The sequence below is a fragment of the Ursus americanus genome, chromosome 25 (genome assembly GCF_024610735.1).
Source record: "Ursus americanus isolate L20-20 chromosome 25, mUrsAme1.1.p, whole genome shotgun sequence".
Taxonomy (NCBI): domain Eukaryota; kingdom Metazoa; phylum Chordata; class Mammalia; order Carnivora; family Ursidae; genus Ursus; species Ursus americanus.
The window spans coordinates 2,249,331-2,274,603 of NC_142151.1; the positions used below are offsets into that span (position 1 = coordinate 2,249,331).

The 25,273-nt window shown below is 53.9% G+C and overlaps 1 protein-coding gene across 1 annotated transcript; it reads right to left on the reverse strand.

Annotated features, from left to right (window-relative positions):
* Positions 1–1,357: 1,357 nt before the first annotated feature.
* On the reverse strand, positions 1,358–25,151 carry IL17RA (interleukin 17 receptor A). Its single transcript, XM_045774948.2, has 13 exons — positions 24,857–25,151; positions 15,871–15,895; positions 15,010–15,156; positions 13,999–14,111; positions 12,574–12,700; positions 10,919–10,966; positions 10,662–10,825; positions 9,915–9,998; positions 9,450–9,534; positions 8,668–8,679; positions 8,300–8,401; positions 6,087–6,128; positions 1,358–5,475 (listed from the first exon to the last, which is right to left on the reverse strand). The coding sequence occupies exons 1-13, from the start codon at positions 24,998–25,000 to the stop codon at positions 3,974–3,976; spliced, it is 2,595 nt and encodes an 864-aa protein (XP_045630904.2). The 5' UTR covers positions 25,001–25,151; the 3' UTR covers positions 1,358–3,973.
* Between the last annotated feature and the right edge of the window lie 122 nt (positions 25,152–25,273).

The following is a 25,273-nucleotide window of genomic DNA, read 5'->3' on the forward strand; positions in this document are numbered from 1 at the left end:
TATTCTCCCATAATACAGAATATTGGATCACATATTGCTTTTGTAATCTGAAAAAGCAAACGCTAGAGCAAGAAAGCCCTAACAACAGGAAGAAGGCTCAACAGTGCCCCACGCCCCTCAACTGCTCCGACCCAGAACCTGGTGAGAGTGCTCCTTGCTGAGGGGAGGGGAGACCTAAGGGAGCCTCCACACTCCTCACAAGGGCAGCAGGGTGTACGGGTGGCAACATCTGGCTGGAATGAGGGCCACCGTGTGCCGAGCTCCTGCGTGTGGGACACCACCCAAGAGCCTCACGTGGGTGTTCCGCCCACTTCACGAGACCTCTACAAGGGAGGAGCCCCTGCTGCGCCTCAGAAAGATCACCTGACCAATCACAGGCTGGCAAGCAGCAGGGCCCGGGCTCCAGCCGTGGGTTAAGTGTTGCCAGCCTCTTTTTAAAGAACCTCTCTCTGGACACCTGGGCGGCTCAGTCGGTGAAGCAGCTGCCTTTGGCTCAGGTCATGATCCCAGGGTCCTGGGATCGAGCCCCCTGTTGGGCTCCCTGCTCAGCAGAGAGTCTGCTTCTCCCTCTGGCTGCTGCTCCCCCTTCTTGTGCTCTCAATTGAATAAAATCTTTTAAAAAAATAATAAAGAATCTTCCTCTCCAACCACCTAACTGGAGACCCAAGGCCAGGGCTGGAATACTAGCTCTGCTTTTTTATTCCAAGCTCAAGCATACTTTTCAGCCTAGCCTGGAGCAGCGGTCTCTTGTGGCCCTGAACTGCCAGGTCTTTTCTGGAAGCGCTGGAGCAAGAGTGGGCCTGGCACCCTCCTTATTTATTTGCGAAGGGAAGACATCAACTGCAGCGTCTAAAGGCCATTGGATTAAAACTTCCCGTTGCATTGTTAAGTACATCTTCCTCTCCTTTATGCCTTAATCTTCAAAGACAAGCAGAAACGAAGTAAAATCCATCATACCCTGGCATTCACAGATTCCAGCTCAAACTGCTGGATGTTCAAGTGACTGACCAACTCCCTTAAAGCCTGAACACCTCTGAGGTCCTTCCTAAGCAGAAAAGAGAAACTGGGGTCAAAGAAAAGTTGGAAAGCATGTCTACACCACCATCTAATCATTCCGTGCCCTCTCCCCCCTTCTGCGGTGCAAATCCACTCCGGAGCCGGAAGCGGGATGCCAGGAATAGGTGGTGGCTTCACTGTAGGTTTGGGTTGCATGTTGACTGTGGCTCCTTCCACCCCCTTGAACCGCTTCTGCTGTGCTCCACTTAGGAGAGGGGCTTGAGTGGTAGGAAAGTCACAGCCTGGAGGACCTCTGTTCTTGGAATGGCGTTTCTGGGTGAAGCAGGATATTATAGCCACGTTTCAGAATAATACAAAAAGCAAGGCCAGGCTTTATTTACACATGCTCTTGACACTCTTGGCATTGGGCGGACAGCAGACGCCACAGGCTGACAGAACTTCCAGCATTTGTGGTGAGCAAAGGCCAGCTTGAGATTGGGGGCTCTAGGGCAGGGGAGGCAACCGGGGAGGAACCGGGGAATGACATTCAAGAAAGGGTCCAGAGGCCCTGGGGGACTTTCGATTCCATTTATATGTTATGTCCACAAGAGGCAAATCCATAGAGGGATGGGGAGTTTAGGGAGGTTGGGGTAATTAAGAGGTGTTGGATTTCTTTTTGGGGTAAGAAAAATGTTCTAAAGTTGATTATGCTTATGGTTGCTGAGCTCTGAACTGTTGAAAACCACCGAACCGCTTGGGGTCGGCCGCTCAGGCACCACATTACACGGTATGTGCACTGTATCTCAGTAAGCTGTTAGGGAGACAAGCAGCAGCCCCGGGGAGACAGGGGACAAGCGAACAATGCTAATTGAGGACACTGGGCCTCGAAGGCCAGTGGAGCTAGAATTCAAGGCTTGTGGGGAACACAATCCAAGCGGAAAGTAAGCTCCCGGGCACCAGGGCTTCACTGGTTGGGGCCATTCTGCGGGCGTGTTGAGCCCTGGCTCCAGCAAGGAAGTGTCCACCACGGTATTCCACACTCTGGACATCGAGTAAGCGCTTCCTGGAAGCTGAGGCAACGTCACAGAAAGCTCGGTAGGCATTTGGCCCTAATGACGCCCCCTCCAGCTTACTGGAGGGGAGAACGCAGCTCCCTTTGTCGCTGTCTCAGTCTGGGAGGGCCGCTAGCACGGAACACCACCGACTGGGCGGCTTACAGTTACAGACATTTCTCACAGTTCTAGCGGCCGGCAAGTCCAAGACCAAGGAGCCGGCGGACTGGCTGTGTGGTGGGAGCTTGCTGCCCCGTTCCCAAATGACCATCTCGCTGCGCCCTCACGCGGCAGAGGGGTGCACAGAGCTCTCTGGGGCTCCATTCTCACGACCTAATCACCCGTACCCTGTCATACTGAGGATGAGGTGTCAAATATTTCTGGGCCGACAGATGCCCTGTCTGCAGCACTGCCTCCCCCGGTGCTTTGCTGCTGTGGGGCTGTCTACGGGCCACACGTGGTCTGGACCTTTGACCCGCTACCCCTGCAGCCGCGCAGGGAAATCGCACGACTGAAAGGACTCGACAGCCAGGAACCTGACCTAGAGCACGACTCAACGTAACTACCGGGGGTTCTTACCAGAACTGACAAATTTATTCCTTCTTTTACTGATCATCTCCCCTTTTGTGCACACGTATGCACGTGTGTCACACACACACACACACACACCCTGTGATGGCTTCCCACTACCTGCCTGAGTCCTCACCCCTTCACTGAAGCTCGGAGCTCCAGCGGAGGGCTCGAGTACAGGCAATGAGCTCACCCAGTCCAGGGGCAGTCCCAGGTGCTCGCCGGGACCCCAGACACACAGAAGCCTTCAGTTCCTGCCAAGAAGGCACTTCAGGAACAACTTCCTTAAACACTGAGCCTTAGCATCTCTCCTCAAACACTTTGAATCTCAGACTTCTAAGCATAGCGTGGCCTGTTTTCCTCTCCCTTCAGAGAGGCCTGCCGGGCTCAGTGTACCTCCCACTCCCGCCGTGCCCCCCCGTGCCCCCCCTGCTGGGAGCTCTCCATAGCTCACACTCAGGCTTGGGTCCCCAGCTCTGGGGCCTCCTGAGCTCGGGGGCACTGCTGCCCACGCAGAGACTCATCTGCCGTGGCTCTCCCACTGACTGAGAACCAAACTGGGAGCTCAGGATTCCGGGCTTTTGTCCCCGCTGAACAGTTAGGTTTCCCATCACACATTTCTACCCTGTCTCGTTCCAAAAACGATCTGAGGTGGCTTTCAGCTATGTTTGGTCCTCGGGCCCCTCCTCGGCAGGGCAGCAGCTCACCCTATCAAAGGAATGCCAGGCCACTGGGCTGATGTCCGAACCCCCCAGCCTGGCCCACAAGCCCTCCTCCAGCCCGGGCTCTGCTGTCTCTCCACCACCTCTCTCGCTGCCCCCTCCTCCCACTCCAGGCCTACTGGCCCCAGCCCTCACCCTACACGCTGCCCCTGCCCCAGGGACCGCTGCCCTCTCCAACCATGGTCTCTGGGCCCAGCGGCTCCTTCTGTGTACTTTCACAGCCCTGCACAGACCTCTACTGAGCCTTTCCATCGCACGGGACCATTCTGTTTGCTTATCTGTTGCTCTCGGCAGATGTTAAGCCCCTTGGTGGCCAGGGCCACTACCCCGTGCAATTTATCTTTGTATGTCAGACGCCTGGCACACAAGAGGTGCAAAATAAATGCTGGGTGACTGAATGACTGCATGAGGGAGGCTCAAGGACAATGTCACTGGCTCCTGGGGATGGCCTATGGATTCTTGCTGGGACAGAACATGACCAGAGGGTCAGAGAAAGAAAATTCAGGGGGATGCCCAGGGATCAAGAGGGCCACATTTAAAGGCAAACACTCCACACAGGAACATAGGCATATATACAGACACTCACGTGTACACACACACGCCCTTCTCTAACACCCTGGGTGTGGGGAAGCCCTAGGGCTCCTCCGGCTCCACACTGTCCCAGCCGGAGTTCTTCTGAAGCTCTTGGAAGAAGAGCCGTCTCTGGAGGCTTCTCAGGCTCTCTAGGTCCTCAGGAGAGAGCTGCTTGGCTGATGTCCCCAGATCTGGCTCTTCCTCCTCTTCCTCCATTTCTGTCAGTCCTTCGGGGGGCTGTGGGGAGCTCCTGGAGATATACCCCTGGTCAGACTGCACCGACTGCCGCTGCCGCTCCTCGCAGGGCGTGTAGAGGTCTTTGAGGGCCACTGCGGCTCTGTCCCAGCCCTCCTGGGCCTGGCAGCTCAGACTCTGCTGGAAGAGTGAGAACATCAAGCCTTCGAGCTGCTCCCTTACATCACCCGGGAGGTAGCTGGGCGATGCCGTCGGGGTGCTGCAGAGAGGCGGGGCCTCTGAGTCCACAGGGAGGCAGAGAACACTGTTCCGCCGAGGGCCATAGCCCTCCAACAGCGGGCAGGTGTCGTCTCCCCCCACCACGGCTAGCCGGCCGGCTGGGCTGCTCTCAATGGCTGGAGGGACGGGATCCACAGCCTGAGCCGAAGGGACCTCCTCTGCCGGGAGCACCACGGTTTGGAGGGTCTGGGCCGCCAGCTCTCCTTGGGGCTGGAGCTGAGGTTCCAGCCTTGACAGTCCTCTTCCCTCCTCACTGACAAGGAGATCTCTCACCAGGCAGCCCTCAGAGGTGGCCTCGAGCACCAGGGGTTTCTGCTTGATGATCCCTCTTCCTGGCGGCAGCAGCGGTTCTTCAAACACCTCTTCGTCCAGGGACGGGAGGTCCTGGTCATCCGCTGAGCAAAGGTTCTCACGCTCAAACCAATCCGGGCACTGAACCTGCCACTCCCGGAACCTGTCCACGGCCTCTCTGAGCTGCCAGCCGCTCGGGTTCTGCAGGTAGTTGTCCCCTGTGAGCTCCCCAACGCGGTGCATCCGGCCAGGTTCAAACATCTCCAGGTCCTGGATCCGGAAGTACACTTCCTCAAATCTGTCCATGAGCGGGTACCTGGACGTGATGTGGAAGAGGTCAGGGATATCGCTCTCGCTGCTGATGTCTCGGAAGTAGCAGACAATGTAGGTGCCGAAGCAGGCTGGCTTCTTGAAGTCTGGCAGGATCATGTTCATGGCTGCGGTGAAAAGGTCCCCCGCGGGCTTCCAGCGGTCACACCGGAGCTGGACAGCCGGCTCCTCCCAGCCGAGGATGGCCTGCCACTTGGCCCGGGTGCCTCGGGAGCACAGGATGATGATCTTGGAGTTGGTCTCCACCATTTCCTGCTTCTGGCGGCCCACCCAGGTCATGACCCCCACCTCTGAGATGACCTGCTCCTCCAGCAGGTCGAGGGCCACTTCGGTGCCACAGACAGTGAGCAGGAACTGGGCGAATTTCAGGACCACGTCCACGTAGAGGGGGTGGTCGGCAGAGTAGACAATCCAGACCTTCCTGGGCTTCAGGGGTGGAGGGGTCAGGCTAGTCTCGGGTGGGACATCTGAGGGAAACAAAGAAAGCCAGGCCCCCAGGTTCCGGTGTGCGCCCGCACTAATCCTCAAACCGCAGGCCCCGGGCAGCACTCCTCGCCCGTCAGCCCAGGGGGCGGTTGGGCCAGGCAGACACCAGCTCCCTAGTCTAAGCAAGGCAACCGAGGCCTTGGAATAAGCCAAGTGTTGCTATTTCAGCCACTCTGGCTGCGTTAAAAGAGTCACAGTGACTGTGGTGCCTTCTGGGAGAGTGACTTTCTTTCTCAAGACTCCTCTCTGGCTTTGAGCCTATACTTTAATTATCATAATTAAAAAGAGAAAAAGGCACAAAGGCCTGCCTACGGAATACAAATATGTGAAAGGTAGGACCTCTTTCATCAAAGATGGCACCCTTCCCTTCCTTTCCTTGTCCAAGCGATTTCAAAAATGTTATCCCAGCCTTGCCATTTGTGGTCCCCCCTGTGTAGGGGTCTGAGGTGGGTCCTCCAAGCTGAGGTCTCCTGAAGGAAGTCAGGAGTTAAACTGCAGAAGGCAACCCACCCGTGTCTCGAGAGAACCCTTCATCACGCCTTTGACGGCAACATTCACCAAACCCAGCCCACCCACGCCAGGAAATACTGACCTGTGTATTTCGTGTCATTACCATATTTTTCACGATGAGACCCTGAAAGAAAAAAAAATACACTGGAGTAGCTCTTTTGGAAGAGAAATAGGGACCAATTTCCAGGGGTGTCTGATGGAGTGCTGTCCCACCCCTGACCCGGGGCAAATGGTCAGGGAGGGCAGTCGGAAGCAGCAGTTGCGAGATGCTTCTGGGCCTTTGCAGGACACGGCGCTGTGAGGCGCCGCTCAGGTGTGAATACCAGGTCTGCCATCAACAGCTGTGAGATCCGGGAAAGTTACTGAGGTCTGTGAAACTGTTTCTTCCTCTGTAAAAGGGGTCTGTGCGGCGGGGATTCCATGAGAATGTATCTGTGACGTGTCTGGCATACTGTACGCAGTCAGCTGGGGTCATGAATCTTCTGCAGCGCTGACTCAGCCGGGACCCCCAGCACGGTGACTAGGGGATTCCCCCCCACGCCCCTTGTCCTAGCAATGGTGCCACTCGCCCCCACGGCCTGGCCAGCCCTGAGGAAATGCCCCACTTCAGGGAAAGCCTCTTCCCCAGCAGCATCGTCGTAAGAGGCTTACAACACATCTCCAGAAGCAGCCCCCACCAGGCTCGTTTACCACATTTCCTTCTGGTATTTCTGAGGTGAGGAAGGGAAACAACATTCTTAAGCAACTGCTCCCCTGGAGATACAGAGAAGGAAACTGTGGTAGGGAAGTCAGCTCCTCGGTGACGTGGCAGGACGCACGGAACCCATGGGTGGCCAAGGAAGACTTTTAGAACCTGAATCTCAATTCCTACCTCTTGGGCCTTTTCCCAGAACTATCAACAGAGAGTTGAACGAGTGTCCTTTCCTCTACCCAGTGCTGTGGGGCACACTTCAGTAGAAGGTCGGATGTGCGACAGCAGAAACGAAGGAAGCAAAAAGCCTCCCTGGCATCTATGGAGTGATCTACGGTTTATGGAGCACTCGTGGGGACGCCTGGGTGGCTCGCTAGGTTAAGTGTCCGACTCTTGGTTTCGGCTCAGGTCATGAGATCGAGCCCCACGCGGGGCTTGGCGCTCAGCGGGGCATCTGCTTGAGATTCTTTCTCTTTCTCTCGGTCTCCTTCGGCACCCCCTCTCCACCAATAAATCAGTCAATTTTTAAAGCACTCACAGAGATGTTAACTTATTTGACCCTGCTAATGGTCCCGCGGAGAAGTGCCCTCACGGTGGGTCTTCCAGTGCCTGGTGGGGTGGTCTTCCCATCACACAATAATTAATGATGATTAATATTTAATCCTGATGAGCCTTGTAAGTGTGGAAACGGCTCTCAGATTGCTGAAGAAAAGGCCTGGGGAAGGCCGAGCCCCTCCCCCGAAGGCCCATGTGCTCTCCTGCTCAGAACCTGGCCAGAGAGGGCCGCAGGGAGAAGGAGCTGCTATCTCCCAGCACCCGCAGGCCAGCACCTTCCATGGGACCATTTACTCCGCACCACAACCTTGCGAGGGAGGAGTTATAATCCCATTTTACAGAAGACAAAACCAAATCCAGGGTTTGTTCAGCAATCTGCTTATGCCTGCAAAGCAGGAAGGCAGAGCTGGGAGCCACGGCCATGTGTTCTGGGCCCATCCAGAGCCTTCTCTGTCACATCGTGCTGTCCCTCGCTATTCTCCCCAACAGATGTACGTGTCTGGGGGCTGCAGGATGGGCTCCTTCCGGTTCTCCCACCTGCCTGGCTGATCATGTCTGATGCAGGGAAACCCTACCCTAGCTCCTTCCATCCAGTTTGTTTCAATAATATTAATTTTGGTAGCAATAAACATAACTGTGGCTAACATATGTTGAGCAAATACGTGCCAGGCTCTAAGCTAAGAATTCATATACGTTATTTCATGTAATCCTTATATCCGTTTTATGATGTGGGTATCTTTATAATTTCCATTTTGTGGAAGAGGAACCTGAGGCTCAGAGAATGAAGTAACCTGCCCAGGGTGTAAGTGGTGGATCTGGGATCCGAGCCCACGTCAGCCTTCCCATAGGCTGAGTTCCTGACAAGCGAGCTTGCCGTGGCCAAAGACAGACAATGTCAGTACTTCACTTGAGATGGACAGGCCGGGACTGCAGGGTGCCCTCTGAGTACAGCCTCACAGAGACTGGGGTGGGAAGAAGAGGGCACGGGAAGAAAGAGAGGAACAGAGGGGCCAACCCCATGATGCGCCCCCACAGCCCAGCCCCCTTACCGGGTAGCCTCCAGGTCATGCAGACGACCAGCAGGATGACGGAACCCACCAGCAGGATGGAGACGCCCGTGATGAAGCCGTACACCCACAGGGGTATGTAGTCTGTGGGAAGCGGAACAGCACGAGTACGTGGCAGAGGCGGCCCGCTCTGCCAGCCCCGAGCTCCCCCAGCCCCTTTGCCCGGCCCCGGGCTGTCCCCTCTGGCCTGCGCCATGACATGCTGGCGAACCCCACCCCCAAGCTGGCCTCTTGGTTCGGCCTTGTCCGCCTGGCCCCAGATGAGGCTCAGTCAGGGACTTCTCATGTGGCCCCTGAGGAAGGGCCCCTGGGGACTCCTGCAGCACGACGGGAAGGACAGCTGGCCTTACCTGCAATCGAGACTGCAATGAGAACAAAGGGAAAATAGTACTCATTATTAGCAGTAATCACAAAACCCACTGCTGACAGCCACCGAGGGCCGGTTGGTGACCTCGGCCCTACACTGAGCACTCCAGATACCCGTTCAACTTAATGACAACATCTACAGGAAACACCTGAATTGCTGGCCTCCTAAGACATGCTCCAACTCCCACCTGGGAGGCCAGATTCTCCTCCAGGCCGGTGTAATGGCTGTGGTTCTGTCCCGCATTCAGCCGTCTAGGCTGTGGTGGCTTCTGAGTGGGGGGTGGGCCGTGGTGCAGGGGGAGGGAACGGGCTCGGGTCAGAACCTGGAGCTCTGCCACTTCCCTGGTGTGTGATCTTGGACAAGTCACTGAACATCTCTGTGCCTCTATTTTCTCATCTACGAACTGGGGGAGGGACAAGTTTGCCGTGCCATCACTTCATGACAGTCACAATCCGTGAGGATTGAAAGCGGACGTGGTAAAACACCTCGTGGTCCATACCAGAAGTCTCGGACAAGAACAATCCCCAGTTCTTCAGTCACAGAAGTTGAGGATCAGAAAGGTCACGTACTTTGCCCACAGCTGCATTGCCAATTGAAGGCAGTCAGGAGTCTAACCCAGGAGTGTCTCTACAGCCCCACCCTGCAGGCCTGAATAAGTCCAAGTAAAATTAAAGTCCGCCCCCACCCTTAGCACCAGGTCAGGGTTCAGCTCAAGGTGCTGACCTTCCGTCACTCCCACCCCCAGAGCAGCCATACACTTCCTACCTGGAGCATCTGGAATCTCCGGGCAGGGAAGGGTTACGGAGTGTCTGAGACAGTCATTGAGACAGCTACTGAAGAAGGGCTGGACCTGGGAGAGCAGAGAAAGCGGGGAGAGCGGGCGCTGAGACGCTGGACGAGGAGGCTCGGGCCCTCGGCGGATGTTTTCTTGCTAACAGAGGCTTCTGGAGGGAGCAGAGCCTGGCCGGCTACTCCAGGACCCCCACGGGCCTGCAAGGCAGGTCGCCCATCGGCTCCAGGGCGCCAAGGAGCCCTGCCCTGGGGAGGCCGGGAGCACAGGGCTGGGAAAGGCAGAGAGGATGTCTCTCTAGGCAGGGAGCCCCAGGGGGTCGGGAGGCAGGTTCTTGGAGAGCGCGCGAGTCCCTGAGCTGCTCTCCTCCCCTACTCGGCCCCTCTAGGAGTGCCCGCCTGTGCACGGGTCCCACACCTGCCCGCATCACACGCACCCACCTGCACCCGGTGGCGGCAGCACCAATTCCAGTCTGACAGGGTGAGCGTGACGTTGGCCCGCTGGTGGAACTCCTTGGGTGTGGGCTGCAGGGACAGGAGGGGGGGTCAGGCTGGAGGGCCTGAGCCCAGAGCGGCATCAAGGCGGCTGCTGGGAACAGGGCCATTGCTGTGCAGCACGCCCCTGAGGAAGGCCGCGTGGAGAACGAACGGCTTTCCAGGTTTCCGTTCCAGGAAAAACTCCATTTCCCTACGGCAGCTGGCTCGTTGTTGATTCAGGAACACATCTAGTGACTGGTATTTCTCTCTTTGCTTGGCTGCTGGGGATCGTGGGGACAAATGTGTTCACAGCCAACAGCACGACACACATTTTCTATAGTAACCCCACCCTGGCTTCATCTTGTTTCCTCATCTTTATTTCCCCTTTGTCTTAATACCCACATTTTAAAACTCTTCAGGTCCTTTTTGGAACAGGTGGGATAAGAAAAACAAAGCGAAGAGAACCAGGCGGACTGTGTGGAAGGAGGAACTGAGAGGATGGGGCAGGCGAGCAGGGCAGAGATCAACTACACAATGGAGCCAAAGGAAAGATCCGCCAGAGACCTGACTCTGCACTGACCATGTGTCAGAAGGAAAGACAAAGAGCTGAGCTGCGCAGAGCTGGGATCAACCAAGCTCAGTACTCGGAGGCCTGACGCTTGGGGAGGGGGCGCAGAGCCACGTGAGGGCTCAGGACAGTGATGGCCTTACCTCGGGCACCATCAGGACATGATGGAAGCAGCTCTGGTTTTCCGTGTGTGGAAAGCTGGTCAGCAGGACCTGGTACGGGGTAGACTCGTTCCACAGGGTGAGGCTCACCCGCAGCTGCTGGGCCTCTAGGGTCTCTGCCGTGATGTTGGGGTCCCACAGGCTGCCTGCCCAGGGCACAGACATGGGCTGGGAGTGAGGGGAGGGTGCGCGCGTGCAGCCAAGTAAAGCTCCCCCAGCAAGGCCCTGGCCACGGTTACCTGAGCTCACACACGGTGCGGTCATCCTCATCCTGGGGTCCTCGCAGCCTGTCAACCCGGAAAAGGGGAAACCACTAAGCTTCCGCCATAGAAAGTCTGCTTCACCAGACTCCTGACACCAGGGATAACCACCTCTTTCCTTCTGGGGAGTCTGTTCAAAGATGGCCTCTTCAAAGCAAGCTCCGGGACTGAACTGCTGCCACTGGCCAGAGGCCCCACAGAACCGGGGGCTGACCTGGTTGTGTCATCCCTCCTCTCTCAGAGAACCTTCCCGACTCAACTGTATTCCTTCTGAGCTTGCTTTCAGTGAGACTCTTGGCCTGCTCCAGTTCCTCCCCCACCCACTCTGCCCGCCCCCCGCTCCCCCTCCTCTGCAGGTTGCCTCTGACTCTTGACAGGGGCAGAAATACTTTGTTTCTTCACAGCAGTGTTTTTGGAACTTTCCCGTGCATCACCATGGGTAGCTTCTGATGCAGTCGGTCTGGGGAGGGTCCAGGAAAATTTGCATTTCTAACAAGCTCCCAGGTAATTCAATGATGCCACTGCTTAGGGACCGCCTTGAGGACCACCGCTTCGTAGACATCTTCCTGACTTCCCTTCCCCAATGGCCTTGACTGTAACATTTTCACTTTGGTTTAAGAAGACATGTGACAGGTATGAATCGCTGTGGAGTGACAGGGACTGAGTCAGTCTACGGTAGGAACGAGGGAGGGGCCTGGGGAGGTTCACTCTTTTGACAAGCACTTATGAACACCTGATCTGTGCCAGGCACTGGTTTAGGCACTAGAGATACAGTGGTGAAGAAGGTGGAGTCCCTGCCCTCTGGAGAGCACATTCCAGTAAAAGAGACTGAGGAAAACAAACAGCATAATGCAACGTCACCAGAATATCAGGATAATGTGTCAGGGAGTGACGGGTAACGTGAAGACAAAGCAGGGTAAGCAGATTGTGTGTACGTGAGTCTGTGTGTTGGTGTGTGCACGTGCGTGGGCGCGTGTGTGTGTGGAGTCCTCCAGGAATCAGGAAGGCTCTCATCATCCTTCACAAGCACTTCCTGAATTGCCTGCTATAGGAGAAACAACACGAGGCTCGGGAGCTCGCATGGATGGGTGTGAGCCCCAGACCCTGTCCTCAAGGGGGCTGGGGCTCCAGATGTAGTTGGCTTTGAACGATGAGAAATATAGGTTGTGGCTGAGATGCTGGGAGGACAGAGAACTAGAAGGTGCACAGACATCAGATGTTTTAGAAGAAACGCCCAGCCGTCTTCCTAAGCAGGACGGACCCCAGGGGGAAGAGGAGATGGTGGTGCATGTGGGATGGTGGTAGGTAAATGCAGGTAGGGTATGGGGTGAAAGTGAAGAACCAGGCAGGGCAGATGGAGAATGAAAAAGACCAAAGTGCAGAGCAAGGTGATGAGAGCTGGCATGAGGCTCGAAGCGGGGGTTAAAACTCTCCCGAGAGTGGCCTGTCTTCTGACGCGTCCTGGACAGGAGCTCCCCAATCACAGCGTCTGTTCATTCTGTAGGTACCACGCACTGACAATGGCAGCCATGGCCCAGCTGAGCGGGGAGGCTGATGTCTGAGCCACCTGCTGGTTTCTTCTCGAAGAGGAAGAGCAGAGTGGTGAAAGGAATGGCTTGGGAGGGCGCTCTTACCAGGCACGGGGAAGTTCTTGGACTGGTGGTTTGGGTCCCCGTCAGGGATGGGTTTGGGCAGGTGGTGAACGGTCACCTCATACTCCTGGCCAGGTTCTACCACAAAGTGGCTGAAGGTAAAATGCCACTGAAGAGAGGGAGGAAGGGGAGGTTGGACAGGTCACACACACACCTCTCACCCAGTGGTGTGTGCCCAGAGAATTGCACCCCCACCCACCCCCTGAAAGGTCCGTGAAACAGGGGAAGAAAACAACCACCACAGCAAGATCCAAAATAAGAGGGAGGTGCGTCTCTGCTCTTGGTTTCCTCTGGTCTTTGCTGCCCACTTAAAACACCTAGATCTGGCCTCATCAGTGGACAGTAGTGTCATATGCCAGAGAATCTGGGGAAAGCCAAAACAGTCCTCCTCCCTGGTCAGCCCTCTCAGACTCCAGAACGATGCTGTGAAGGAGCAGAGCCAGAGGACTCAAGGTTAGTGGGAGAGCTAGGGCACAAGAGCCAGTTAAAAACCGTTTGTTACATGACTCTTCCTCCTTAAATGCGAAAGCCAGGCTCTCTTGAGAATGTTCTGGAGCATGAAAGTGCAGAGGGAGGGCTGCAGATCCCCACTCTGCCTGTGCCCGCAGGCATCTTCGTTGCAGAGGTAACAGAAGGTGTGAGAATATTTTCTGGATGGGGCAGATGACACATACTGATTCCAACTCCCATTCTAATTAGTCTGGGGGTGGATGGGGGTGTGCAGCCCTTTGCTTCTAAGTTGATTGAGGCACCTGGGCCTCACCATCCTGCCAGCAGTCAAGTTTGGGGGTCCTCATTAAATACAGGGGAAGGGAACTCTCTTGGCCGCTCGTGTTTGTGGGAGATCTGCAAAGAGGTACTTTCGCAGATTTCGACTGGCACTTTTCAAACTGGAGCTTGCGTCAGAATCACTTGGAAGGCTGGTTCAACACTGACTGCTGGGCCCCACCCTCAGCATTTCTGATTCTGGAAGTCAGGGCTGGGGCCCGAGCTTCTGCGCTTCTTGGCGGTTCACAGGGCACGCGGATGCCGCCGGGATGACGCTCTCGCTCTGTGAACTGACGCTTTAAACTACAGCAGCATCAACCTTCCACCACTGGGCAGCGAGCAGCAAAATAAATGGAAACTGCGGCAGAACTCCCTCGCTTGTGCCCCCGGCCACCGCAGTCCCGGTCTGGGCAAAGCTGCTCCTTCCTGGAGGCAGGCCCCACGTTAACCTCAGCCACACAGGAAGAGAACAGGAGTGCGGCTGGGCAAGTCCTTCCCACTCAACTTTCTTTACGCCGAACAACTAGGGAAAGCTGGGAGCACAAGCAGGGGTGGGCACGTCTGGGAAGGTTTCGAAAGCACGTTCTGCTCCTCACAATCATTAGAGGAACACAGCCCACTCTGGAGACAGCTGCTTACCCGCTTGCGATGATGCTGCAGTTTGGACAGAAACTCAAACTTGACGCACAAGCGCTCATTGGTGCTCAGCTGCAGGACAGATAACTCCGCGCCCTCCAGAAAGAGGATGCTGGCTGCGGGTTGGAGGGAGAAGAGGCGCACGGAGGCAGGTCAACAAAGGCAAACCACTGGGCGTGGCACTTCCCTATCTGTTATGCTGACTCACTCTTAAAAGAAAATCTGTTCACTGTACCTGACCCTCCACTTCCTGTTCCTTCCAGCTCACTCTTGGGCTAGAGCAAGCCGACGGCCTTGCGGACGTTACTTCGACAGGTGGAACTTTACACTGGGCCAGAGGCAACAGCTGTGCAGATCATCCCTGGGGGTCAAACCCGGCTGTCCCCGTCTTTGGAGAGGCGGGGGTAGGCACCAGGCTGGAGACTTATAAGGAGGAGGACCTCCCCCAGGCCCTGGTCACAAATGTGGGGCTGGCTCTTGTTGACCCCAGTCTTCCCGATTCTGTCATTCAACTCTCTATCCCAGAAGAGGTTTTGGTGGGGGGAGTGTTGTTTTAAAAAATGCTAGCCCCTAGGGGTGGCTTGCTGGCTCAGGAAGTACAGCACGTGACTCTTGATCTCAGGGTCATGAGTTTGAGCCCCACTTGAGGTGTGGAGATTACTTAAAAAAAGAAATGCCAGCCCCTAAAATAAGGGAAAAAGCACACTGGCCAATGTGTTACTATTTTTCAATAAATATTTGGTACTGCAGTCAGAGAATGAACCACTGGACTTTCTTTTCCAGGGTGATAAGGACTTCAGACTGAAGGAAAGATGGCGGGTTGAGGAGACACCATCATGGGTTAGTATCTAAAACACTAAGAAAGTATTCATTTACTGCACGAAATGATGGGGGCATTCAGCACGAAATCCGGGCCCTTGTGTCCGAGCACGGGACTGGCAGTCCCATTCTGATTCTGGTGGACTCACCTGGAGCTGGGCAGAAGCTCCCAGGCCCCCCGACACACCCGCTCACCGTCTGTCTGCAGTGTCCATCCGATGCGAGCTACAGGCACTAGGTCTCCATGCTGGGTCTGGGCAAAGTCCAGGTGGACCTGGACATCTTTGGGGGATGAAGGGGTCAGATTTCGAGGGTGGATCCAGCTGTCATCCAGGCAGGTACCTGGAGCCAGAAAATGCAGGAATCAGAGACCCCCATGCTCTGCCAGGACCTGAAGAAGCAGCAGGAGAATGAGGCGCGCAAGCAAGATGCCCAGCAGCGGCCCCAGAGAGCCTGCCCATGACCACGCGGGGCCTGTGACCCTCGCCTGGCCCTGCCGCCCCGCCCCTCTCTGCTCCAGCTTGCCAAGTCCCTGCAAATCTCCGAAGTCTAAGGGCACTTTAGGACCGGAGACAAAGCATGAAACTTGGTTTTGTGATACAGCAGTGACACGGGGACAGGAAGGATGGGGTAGTGATAAAAGCTGATCTGCATCATATGCCAGGGCTCATCCCTAATTAGCACAGACCCTTGAAGTACGTGCTTCCTTCTTGAATTAAAACACAAAACAGGATCACCATCACAGATGTCTCTCACTTTCCAGGGACAAGCTCTGGCAAACCAAATCGTATCGTAGACACACCAGGGCGGCACCCCAAACAATATTTGCAAAACCTAAATGACAATTCTGCGTCTCACTTCCTGACTTTTGCATAATGGCTATTCCTGAGAGGAAACGCAGGTGCCCACAGCCTGGATTCTCAAGGACCCCTCCTGCTGAAGGCTGTTGCCCTCATCCTGAGCCTAGGGGGAGGGCAGCGCTCCTGCAGACAGTGACACGAGGCTAGCACTTTGTTAACAAGGCAACAACAGGGCGACCCGAAACAGAGGACTTACTATTCTTGACTGCACAGCTTAGCCCCTGTGGAGGAAAGAAGGAGGTCATTAGGGCTGTGAAGGAATGGTAATTCACAATCCAGGCTCCCCATGCTTCCCTTGGCTCATTCTCAAGAATAAAACATACACGGCACCGCCCTCCCTTTTGGAGGAGTCACAGTCTCCTCACACTTCTCCCATCCTGCCCATCCAAGGAGAAACAGGACGGCAAGTGGGTACAGTGGATGACAAGACAGAAAGGGCATTTTCTGAGTAACTGTTAACAGCTGGGAACTTCCCCATTTTAAAAGACACTGAGAGGGTTCTCTTGGGACGCCCCGCTGAAAGGCCCTCTAAATACCCTGGGGCTTCCCCCCTCCCGTCTGGATAACAGCATTACCAGAGAAGGGAACACAACCATAGCTCCGTGACAGGGTCAGCTACAGAAAACTCGCCAACTCCCTACAAGCTCCTTGGGTGCTAGGCCCTGAGCTGAGTGACTTAGACATATTATTTCACTAATCCTCACGTACACCCGTAGGACTAAGTGCTACCCTCAGCCCTGTTTTGTAGAGCAGAAAACTGAAGCACGAGTGTTACCTTACGCGGCCTCCCACTTTGGCAATACGTGTGAACTCCCTAACCCAGAGGAGCTCTGGAGAGCCGAATTTAGAAGCCCTAATTACAAACAGTAGGGAATGCATCACTGTCTTCAGTTTGGCCAGCTGACTCTACTTGGGAAGACGGGCGCACACATCCTTGGAGCTGAGTCACCTTACCACCACTTACCAGCTAAGTGACTTTAGGCAAGATACCAAACATTGCCAGGACCTGATTTCTTCAACTGTAAAATCAGAATTACCCTAATACCAACTTCATAGCATTGTTGAGAATTAAATGATACACATATAAGGGTCCTGGGGCAGGGAGTGGGCTGGTGGTGATGGCGGTGTGGGTGGAGGAGGGAGCCCTTCACTTTCCACTTCTAATATATCCGTACTGCAAAAATTCTCAAACAACAGAAATGTATTTGTGTATTAATTATGCAATTAAGTAAAATAATACAGTGTCCCCAGACTGTTAAACAGGCAGCTTACTAGAAGCCCTAAGAAAATCATTATGAGGAATTTTGTTGGCTGCAGTGCCCGGGGAACCACGTCATTCCCTGCTTGGTGACACAATATTTGTGCAGTGTCTGGCACATAATGGCTGCTCTTTAATTACTGGCTGCCCTTCCTTAGAGCTTGGCATTTAGTGAGCACTCAATAAATGGAAGCTTCTACTAGAAGGGGTGACCTCCACATATTCAGACTTGGCCGTGGAGCGAGGGAAGAACTCAGGTGCAGGTATTTTTCGTTATCTGCACTGGCAAAATGATCCAATCGTGCCATGTGGAGTAGAAAGTCGGATGTTGACGCAGGTCAGGAATACAATTTTCAGGACGACAGAGGGATTTGATATATGCGGTAAATCCGGTGTTGGGGTCAGCACCCGCCTTTCTCTCAAGAGGAAGCAGAGAGACAGGGTTAAAGATGGGAGAAGATGCTCTGCCTCCAGGGTTGATTCACGAAGCGGAGAGAGAGCTAATATCCTTGAGCACGCTCCACGACTGATTCCAAGCAGGCCATTTCATCCATACCCTACCTTCCGGGACACCGGTTCATGAGCCCTTGGGGTCCTGTCCAGCTCCTGGTGCTGAATTCTCACTCACCCAGGGCCACTGAAACCCTGTGAGGCGCTCCTCGCACATGCAACAAAATCCACCAGCTGCCTCGGCTCACTCTAGTGTCACTCTGTTTCCCGGCCAGTGAGGAGATTAACTTCCACACCCATGCTCATTTCTCCTCCCACCAGAAACTCCTAGGACTGGGGCACAGAGGACAAGAAACTGCTTTCTACTACGGAATATTATGTAAAGACTGAAGAGAACTAGTTCCATCGACATCTACTGACCCGGTGTGATGCTTAAGATGTGATGAGTGAGAAACATAAGCAAAGAACTTTTTATCATGTGAGCCAGTTTTCTATGGAAATAAGTGATGAAAAAACCCTTCCCATATATTTACATATGATAAATGTGATTGTATGAACACATTAAAATATGTGGACAGATACAGAGCAGGTGGTTAGCACACGGGTCCCTGGGGGTTAAGGGACGGGGGCAGAAGAGATGGAGAGACGGGAGATGAGGGGACAGAGATGTAAACAGAAAAGAAAATACGTATATCAGTGAGATACAGAATAACACAGTCCATCAGAGGTTATGGCATGGTGATCGTATACAATCTTCTCCTCCTCCCCAAACCACAGGAGAGTTCTAGGAAAGAGAACATTTTTAGAAATTTTCATGGACAGGGGCGCCTGGGTGGCACAGCGGTTAAGCGTCTGCCTTCGGCTCAGGGCGTGATCCCGGCGTTATGGGATCGAGCCCCACATCAGGCTCCTCCGCTGTGAGCCTGCTTCTTCCTCTCCCACTCCCCCTGCTTGTGTTCCCTCTCTCTCTGGCTGTCTCTATCTCTGTTGAATAAATAAATAAAATCTTTTAAAAAAAAAAGAAATTTTCATGGACAAAGGAAACATTAGTGGACAAAAGATGTGAACAAATTTAAAAAAAATTTTTTTGGGGGGCTCCTGGGTGGCTCAGTCATTAAGCGTCTGCCTTCGGCTCAGGGCGTGATCCCGGAGTCCTGGGATTGAGCCCCACATCAGGCTCCTCCGCTGGGAGCCTGCTTCTTCCTCTCCCACTCCCCCTGCTTCTGTTCTCTTTCTCACTGGCTGTCTCTCTGTCAAATAAATAAATAAAATCTTTAAAAAAAAAAAAAGAAAAAGAAAAAATTTTTTTAGATTTATCTATGAGAGAGAGAGAGCGAGAGAGAGCACATAAGCAGAGGGCTTGGTAGGCAGAGGAAGAAGCAGGCTCCCCGCTGAGCAAGGAGCTCCATCCCAGGACCCTGCAACCACGACCTGAGCCAAAGGCAGCTGCCTAACCGACTGACCTAACCAACCAACCGAGCCACCCAGGCACCCAGAGAACAAATTTTTAAAACCCAAAGTGGAAGGAGGAGAAGGCAAATGGCTCAGGTCAAGTGGGAAAAGGACAAGAAAGACGTCAACAGAACCTTTTTAAAGCCTCGGGTCTTAGGTATCACGTGTCTTAAAGGTATCTTAAAGGTATCACGTGTCTGGGGAGGTAGTATAAACAAAGGAGCTGACGGGTGCAGTTCATTGACGGTCTGCATAGGGAATGTTGGAAACCCTGGGCTCTTTCCCTGCTCTGATCTCAGAATGCTGGCAGCCAAGCCCTGGAAAAGACCTCCAGATTCCGACACTTGAGAGTCCACTGATAGACGGGGCACGTTCACCATCAGCCTGACGTCCTGTAGTAAAGTCCAGTGATCAGTAAGCCCTATCTACAGAGTCTTTAATCAGCTTTTGAAGGACCTCAATCTTAAACATTTTTTTTTATTAAGTTTCTCATTTTAATTTCAGTAAACATACAGTGTTATATTAGTTTCAGGTGTACACTATCAGGAGTCAACACTTCCACACACTACTCAGTGCTCATCATGGTTAGGACCTCATTCCTAAAAGATTCTCAGACAAGGCACCTGGTGGCTCAGCTGGTTCAGCGTCTATCTTGGGCTTGGGTCATGGTCCCAGGACCCTGGGATCAAGCCCCACATCGGGCTCCTTGCTCAGCAGGGAGCCTGTTTCTCCCTCTGCCTGCTGCTTCCCCTCTTGTGCTCTCACTCTTTCTCTGCCAAATAAATAAATAAAATTTTTATAAAAAAATATTCTCAGCCAAAGAGCATCAGATACTTAAGGAGGGTTTCCTGTATGAAAAATAGATCAAAACATACAAATTAAAAAAAAATGCTCTTGGAGGAAATAAAACGATGCTGGGAACAGAATAAAATTAACACAAAACAAACAGAATTGTAATAGTTTCAGAGAGATAAGAGAGGACACTGACGAGGACAGGATACTGTGGTAAAATGAGCAAGCAGCGAATAAAAATGAACCTTGGAACTAAAAAACCCCATAGAAGGGTTGGGCTGTAAGTCAGGAAATTTCTCTGAAAGTAGAATAAACACAAAAGGAAATAGGAGAGAAAATATATGAATCCTTAGAGAATCAGTTCAGGAAATCAAGGTATGATTAACTGCATTTCCAGAAGAAGATTATACAGAAAACAGAGGGAAGAAATTAAAAAGCAAAGAAACACTCCAGACTAAAGGATACATATTTCCAAATTAAAAGGTTTCACTGAATGGCCTGGGGAAAAGGCCCAGATCAAGGTCCAACATCATGAAGCTTCTGAATACCAGGAATAAAAAGATCTAAATGTTTCCGGGCGGGGGGGGGATAGGTGCCACACACACAGTCAGGACGGCACTGGCAACAAAACGATGCCTTCAAAATTCTGAGGGAAAATTATCTTTAACCTGTGATTTTTATGCCCAGCCAAATTAACAAAAAGTGTGAGGGTATATGTGTATATATGTCCCTCATATCCTTATACATTTTCTTAGGAAATTGCAGGAGGATATGTTTCAGCAAAACAAGGGAGGTAGGCTCTGGGAAGACACACACAGGATCCAGGACAGGATATCGAGTATGACAGTTCGCCACAGAATAGACAGTAATCCGTCCAGGCTGGAGCTGGAGAAGGCGGGGTTCCGGGAGGGAGTTCTCTAGGGGAAGAGGGAATGGAATTGACGGCATCTGATAGAAAAAACTGACTGGTTACATGGAAAAGTATGGAAGAATTAAAGCAGTTATCATCTCAGAAGAGAAAAGGAATTACACCAGAAAAGGAATATAATCAAAGCACACTACTGGCCTCAGCAGTGAAGATTACTTACTTGTTACAAACACGGGTGATGGATTTCACTAAAATTGTGATGTTACTACTGCGGACACTGGGAGGAGAAGCAGTGGAAGGAGAAATCTAAGAAATTTAAGTTTTATCTGTTATGAGTCAACAGGTAATATCTAACGTTGACAAGTCAAGAATAACAATATAAGTACATTTAGAAATGTGGAGGCAAATGCCAGGAAAGAAAAAACCCTAAAAAAGTGTAAGTGATCATCTTTGGCAAACAGTTTTAGGGAGTGTAAGGGCTGGGACAGAGATGTGTCAGTTTGGGTTTTATTTATTTTTAAAGATTTTATTTATTTATTTATTTGAGCGAGAGCACGCAGGTACGCACAGGGGGTAGGGCAGAGGGAGAGGGACAAGCACACTCTGTGCTAAGTGCAGAGCCCTAAGTGGGGCTCGATCTCAGGATCCTGAGATCATGGCCTGAGCCGAAATCAAGAGTCCAAGGCTTAACCAACTGAACCACCCAGGCGCCCCCCTCTCCATTATCCCATTTTTACTGATGAAAAAACTGAGACTCAGAGAGGTCAGTTAAGTAGCCCAATGTCCCACAGAGCTGACACTCAAACCCATGCAGTTTTGCTCCAGAATCCATGCTCTGAATCACAGCTATACTGTCTAAATGAAAAAAAAAAAAAAAAAGAAAGAAAGAAAAAGGACACCTACAACAGGTAGGCCAATATTCTCTACCCACAGTGGTGAAGATTAAAAGGAAGAAATTTATTTCACGGTGTCTAACTCCGCATACTCAATGAACAAGACCAAGTGCCTGGTCAAGAGAAGTGGGCTCTGAAGTCACATACCGCTTTGATTCTCAGACCAGCAAGCACTCACGAGCGGGGTTACCTTCGGCCAATCACCCAGCCTTTCTAGAAGGGGCCAGTGGTGCAGCCTGGTGGGGTGCTGTGAGTGTGGAGTGAAGCTGGGCACATTAACGCCCCGTACGGGGCCTGGCACAGAGCTACAGGTGAGTGCTAAGGCCTGGCACCTGCCGAAGCTACAATGCACGTCTGGTGCTTTCACTTACCCCCACGTATCTGCTCTTCTTACACCCCTGGGGCGGGGGGGAGGATCTTCTGTACGTGAGAACACTGGCTCCTCACAGTGGACTGACTGACTCAGGGCTGCGGTGCGTGTGAGTGGGGAGGCCTGACCCAGAGCCCAGGTCTGCTGACCCGGCATGTCCTCTCCCCTGCATGGCACTGCTGTGTGCTGTGGGCTGCGATCTGGTATTACAGGCCCTGCGTGGAAGGCCGGCTGTGAGCAGTCAGGGTGCAAGTCGGGCATGACGGCCAAGGAACTGTTCACTGTGCGAGTTCCACTGTGGGCAGCGAGCCCAGCCCTGATTGCCAGAATGCCTCTACCATGAGAAAGCATCCCCAGAACACAACCTATCACACCTGGACAGTGGCCTGGCAACCAGAAGAAAAGGGTTAAATCTAACTGTTGTTCTGCCACAAGCCAAAACCACAAAGTGCTCAGGAAAAAAAAAAAAAGAATTTGTAAGACAACACACATCCTGTTATAAAACGGTGTGTTAACACTCATACTGACCAAGTTCAAGTCACTGTCTTCCCGTGAGGGCTCTCCTCTGGGCTAGCAGCCGGGGGCGGGGGGGGGGGGCACCTGTGAGAAAGCCCGGGCAGGGGGAGGGCTAACCTGGAGACTGCTCAGGGAAATGCAATTATTTATGGTTTCTCCGATATCGATTTCTGTGGGGAACTCAAAAGTCATCTGGGTTTTGAGGTGTTAAACCCAGGAAGCCAGAAACACGGCTATGCCTGGTCTCAGGTAATCACTGCTTTTCAAGCAGAGCTGACCATTCATTCACTCATTCATTCACTCATTCCTTTGACTTCTATTCCACAAATATTTATCAAGCCCCCCCATTCTGTGCTTGCAGCACTGGGCCAGGAGCAGAACACACCTGCAGAAGGCTCCTCTCTGTCTTGGGAGAGTCACTGAGCACTAAATCCAGCCAGGCTTTGGAGAGGCATTTATTTTCTGGAAAGTGGTTCAGGTACACTTTGTGAGGGCTCATCTAGCTCTTTCTTGTGGAAGTGAGGAAACCCAGGTGCAGGAGCAGGCAGCCTAAGCTGCTGGAGCTTGCAGAGATTCTAGGTGGGGAAGTCAGGATGCAAATGCAGGTACTTTGAGGCCAAGTTTGTGGCCCTCCCTGCCCTCATGATATTATGCTGCATCACCTAAACACCAGTGGAGACAGAGAAATCTGAAGGGTGGTTTTAAAGGGACTAGTCCATGAAGCAGGGAAGCTGTCTGTCCATGGAGATGAGCTGAGCAGGCTGTGAGTCAGGTGTGAAGGGAGAGGCAAGGCTAGGGGTGGGGGAGAACGTGGGAGATCGCAGACAACTCTGGCCTTCAAGCATCTCTCTCCAGCCCTGCCTCTGTCCTGACTTTCAAGAGTGCTTCCCACTGAGCAATTAAAGTCGAACACTCAGTCTAGCTCTTACACCAGGCCACCATGGAGTCCCTAGTTCCCTTTCTAGCTTCTTCTCTCACTTCCCTGCCACACACACCCTCCACTGCATCACCCACCTTATCCTGCCCACCCAAGGGCCTCGGCTCAGCCCCTCTCTGCCACCTGCACTGCTCCACAACTGCTGTTTTGGAGGCTCCTACCAAATCCTCAGGGCTGCCCAAATGCCTCATCTGCCACGAAGAACATCCCAGCTGGAAGTCATTTTTCTTTTCCTTGGAATTCTGTACACGCTCTGGTCGCACAAAGAGCACTTGGTACAGGCTGCCTTGCACCACGGTTAGCACCTTCAAGCCTTTTCCCCTCCTAGATGATTTAAGTTCCTGGACATTAGAGTCCCAGGGGTGTTTCTTTATAGTATCAGTTCAGAGCAAGTAATACCGTATATTTTACAGGCACAGGGAAAACGGCCATCAAAAAATGAACACCGAATTCTCTAGGTGGAATAGTTCTACACCAAGTCTGTGGGAAGGATCTGCTGAGCATATATCCCCTGCTTTGCCTAAAAGTGGGAGTCACAAGACCATTTCCCAGCATCTTTCACGTTAAAAAAAAAAAAAAATCCTGCTAAATAGTCACTCATCCTCCACCCTCTTTTGGCAAATCCTCTGCAAAACTAGATAAGGAGAAATATCTCCTTGGTTGTTTCACATCCTCTGACTCAGATGCTGGGTCAGAAGTGGCGGGGAGGGGGCTGAGGAAACCAGAGAAAGTGGAGGAGAGAGGACAGCTTGGGGAGGGAGAAGTCGTGGAGGTGGGCACGGTGCTTTGCTGTTTCTTTTTTTCCCCTTAAGATGGTCCTCCACAAACGGCCACTACCCAACGGGTGGGTGTGTCACTTCCTGTGAGCACAGCAGGGGTACTACTAAGGGTACAAACTGGACCCTAGTGGGGGTGGTGGGAGCTGGAAAGGCGGTGTCTTAAACCTCTGCCCAATCCTCAGGGCTTCGCCCCCCCTCCCCCCGAGAGGGGTCGCCCGGAGCTAGCCGGCGCCCTCGGCACAACTGTCCCCCTCTCACCGCTCGGAGCCCTTAGCCCCATAGGCAGGCCGGGCTCGCGCGCAGAGCTCTAGGCCCGCGGGGTCCCTCCGGCGGAGCGGGGCCGAGATCCGACTGGGCCCCAGACTTCCGCACAGCCGCCCCCTAATCCGAATGTCGGGGGCAGGCGGCGCTCCTTTGAGGAGACGCTCTCGAGTTCCGGATGGGTCTCCCGGGCTCGAGCCGTGGCCTGCCCCGGCACCACGGGGATTCGCAGGGCGCACGGCGTGGAGGCCGCTCCGGTCCAGTCCTGCTTCCCCGAAGGGCCCTCCCCACTTCCCTTTCTAACCGACCCTGCCCCGCCTCTCTGGCCGGGCCCCGCGCCTCCTTCTCCTACCCTGAACCGTGGGGCCCCGGCGGCGGCGCTCCCGCCTCCGGCCCAGGACGCCGGGTCGGGTCGTTTTCCCCGAAAATTCCCTCTGCTCTCCGGTCCACCCCGCAACTCCCACCGCTCCGAGACTCCTCCTGAGCGTGCCCGCTCTTTGTGGCCGAGCCTCGGACCCGCTGAGACCCCCAGCGCAGACTGCCCGGCCCAGAGCACCCCGCTCGCTCTCGCCCCCGCGGCATCCTCGCGGCGCGTCGGGGTCTCACCTCCTGGGAGCAGACTGGCGCCGGGTGGTCCAGGAGCCGCGGGGAGGCGCGAGCCGGAGCCAGCCCGCTCAGCAGCAGGGGCAGTAGCACCCGCCCCAGCGGGGGCCCCGGGAGGACAGGTGGCCCGCGGCGCGGAGTCCCCATGGCCCCGCACTGTCGCGGAGCGCTAGCAGCCCGCAGGTGGGGCGCCGCAGGAGAGCGGCCCTGAGCTTCCCCGTCGGCCGAAAAGCTCAGAGTTGGCTCTTCTTCGCTCGCTTCCGGCTTCCAGCCGCCCAGGGGGCGGGCCGCCGAGGGGCAGGGCTTGCGCCGGGACCCGCGCGGCGCTGGGCCCTCCTCCGGCCGTGCGTCCAGGTGCGCGCTCCTCCCCGCGCTCCTCCGCCAGGCCTGGGCGCCGGCGCGCGGGTTTCCCGCCGCAGG

Bases quoted from the DNA above. Each gene is read 5' to 3' on its own strand.
- IL17RA (XM_045774948.2), bottom strand. From the start codon at position 25,000: ATGGGGACTCCGCGCCGCGGGCCACCTGTCCTCCCGGGGCCCCCGCTG. The intron at 10,967-12,573 runs GTAAGAGCGCCC...CCGGGTTGACAG, and splicing joins CAAGAACTTCCCCGTGCCTG to GCTGCGAGGACCCCAGGATG. The intron at 10,826-10,918 runs GTAACCGTGGCC...TGCCCTGGGCAG, and splicing joins CGCACCGTGTGTGAGCTCAG to GCAGCCTGTGGGACCCCAAC.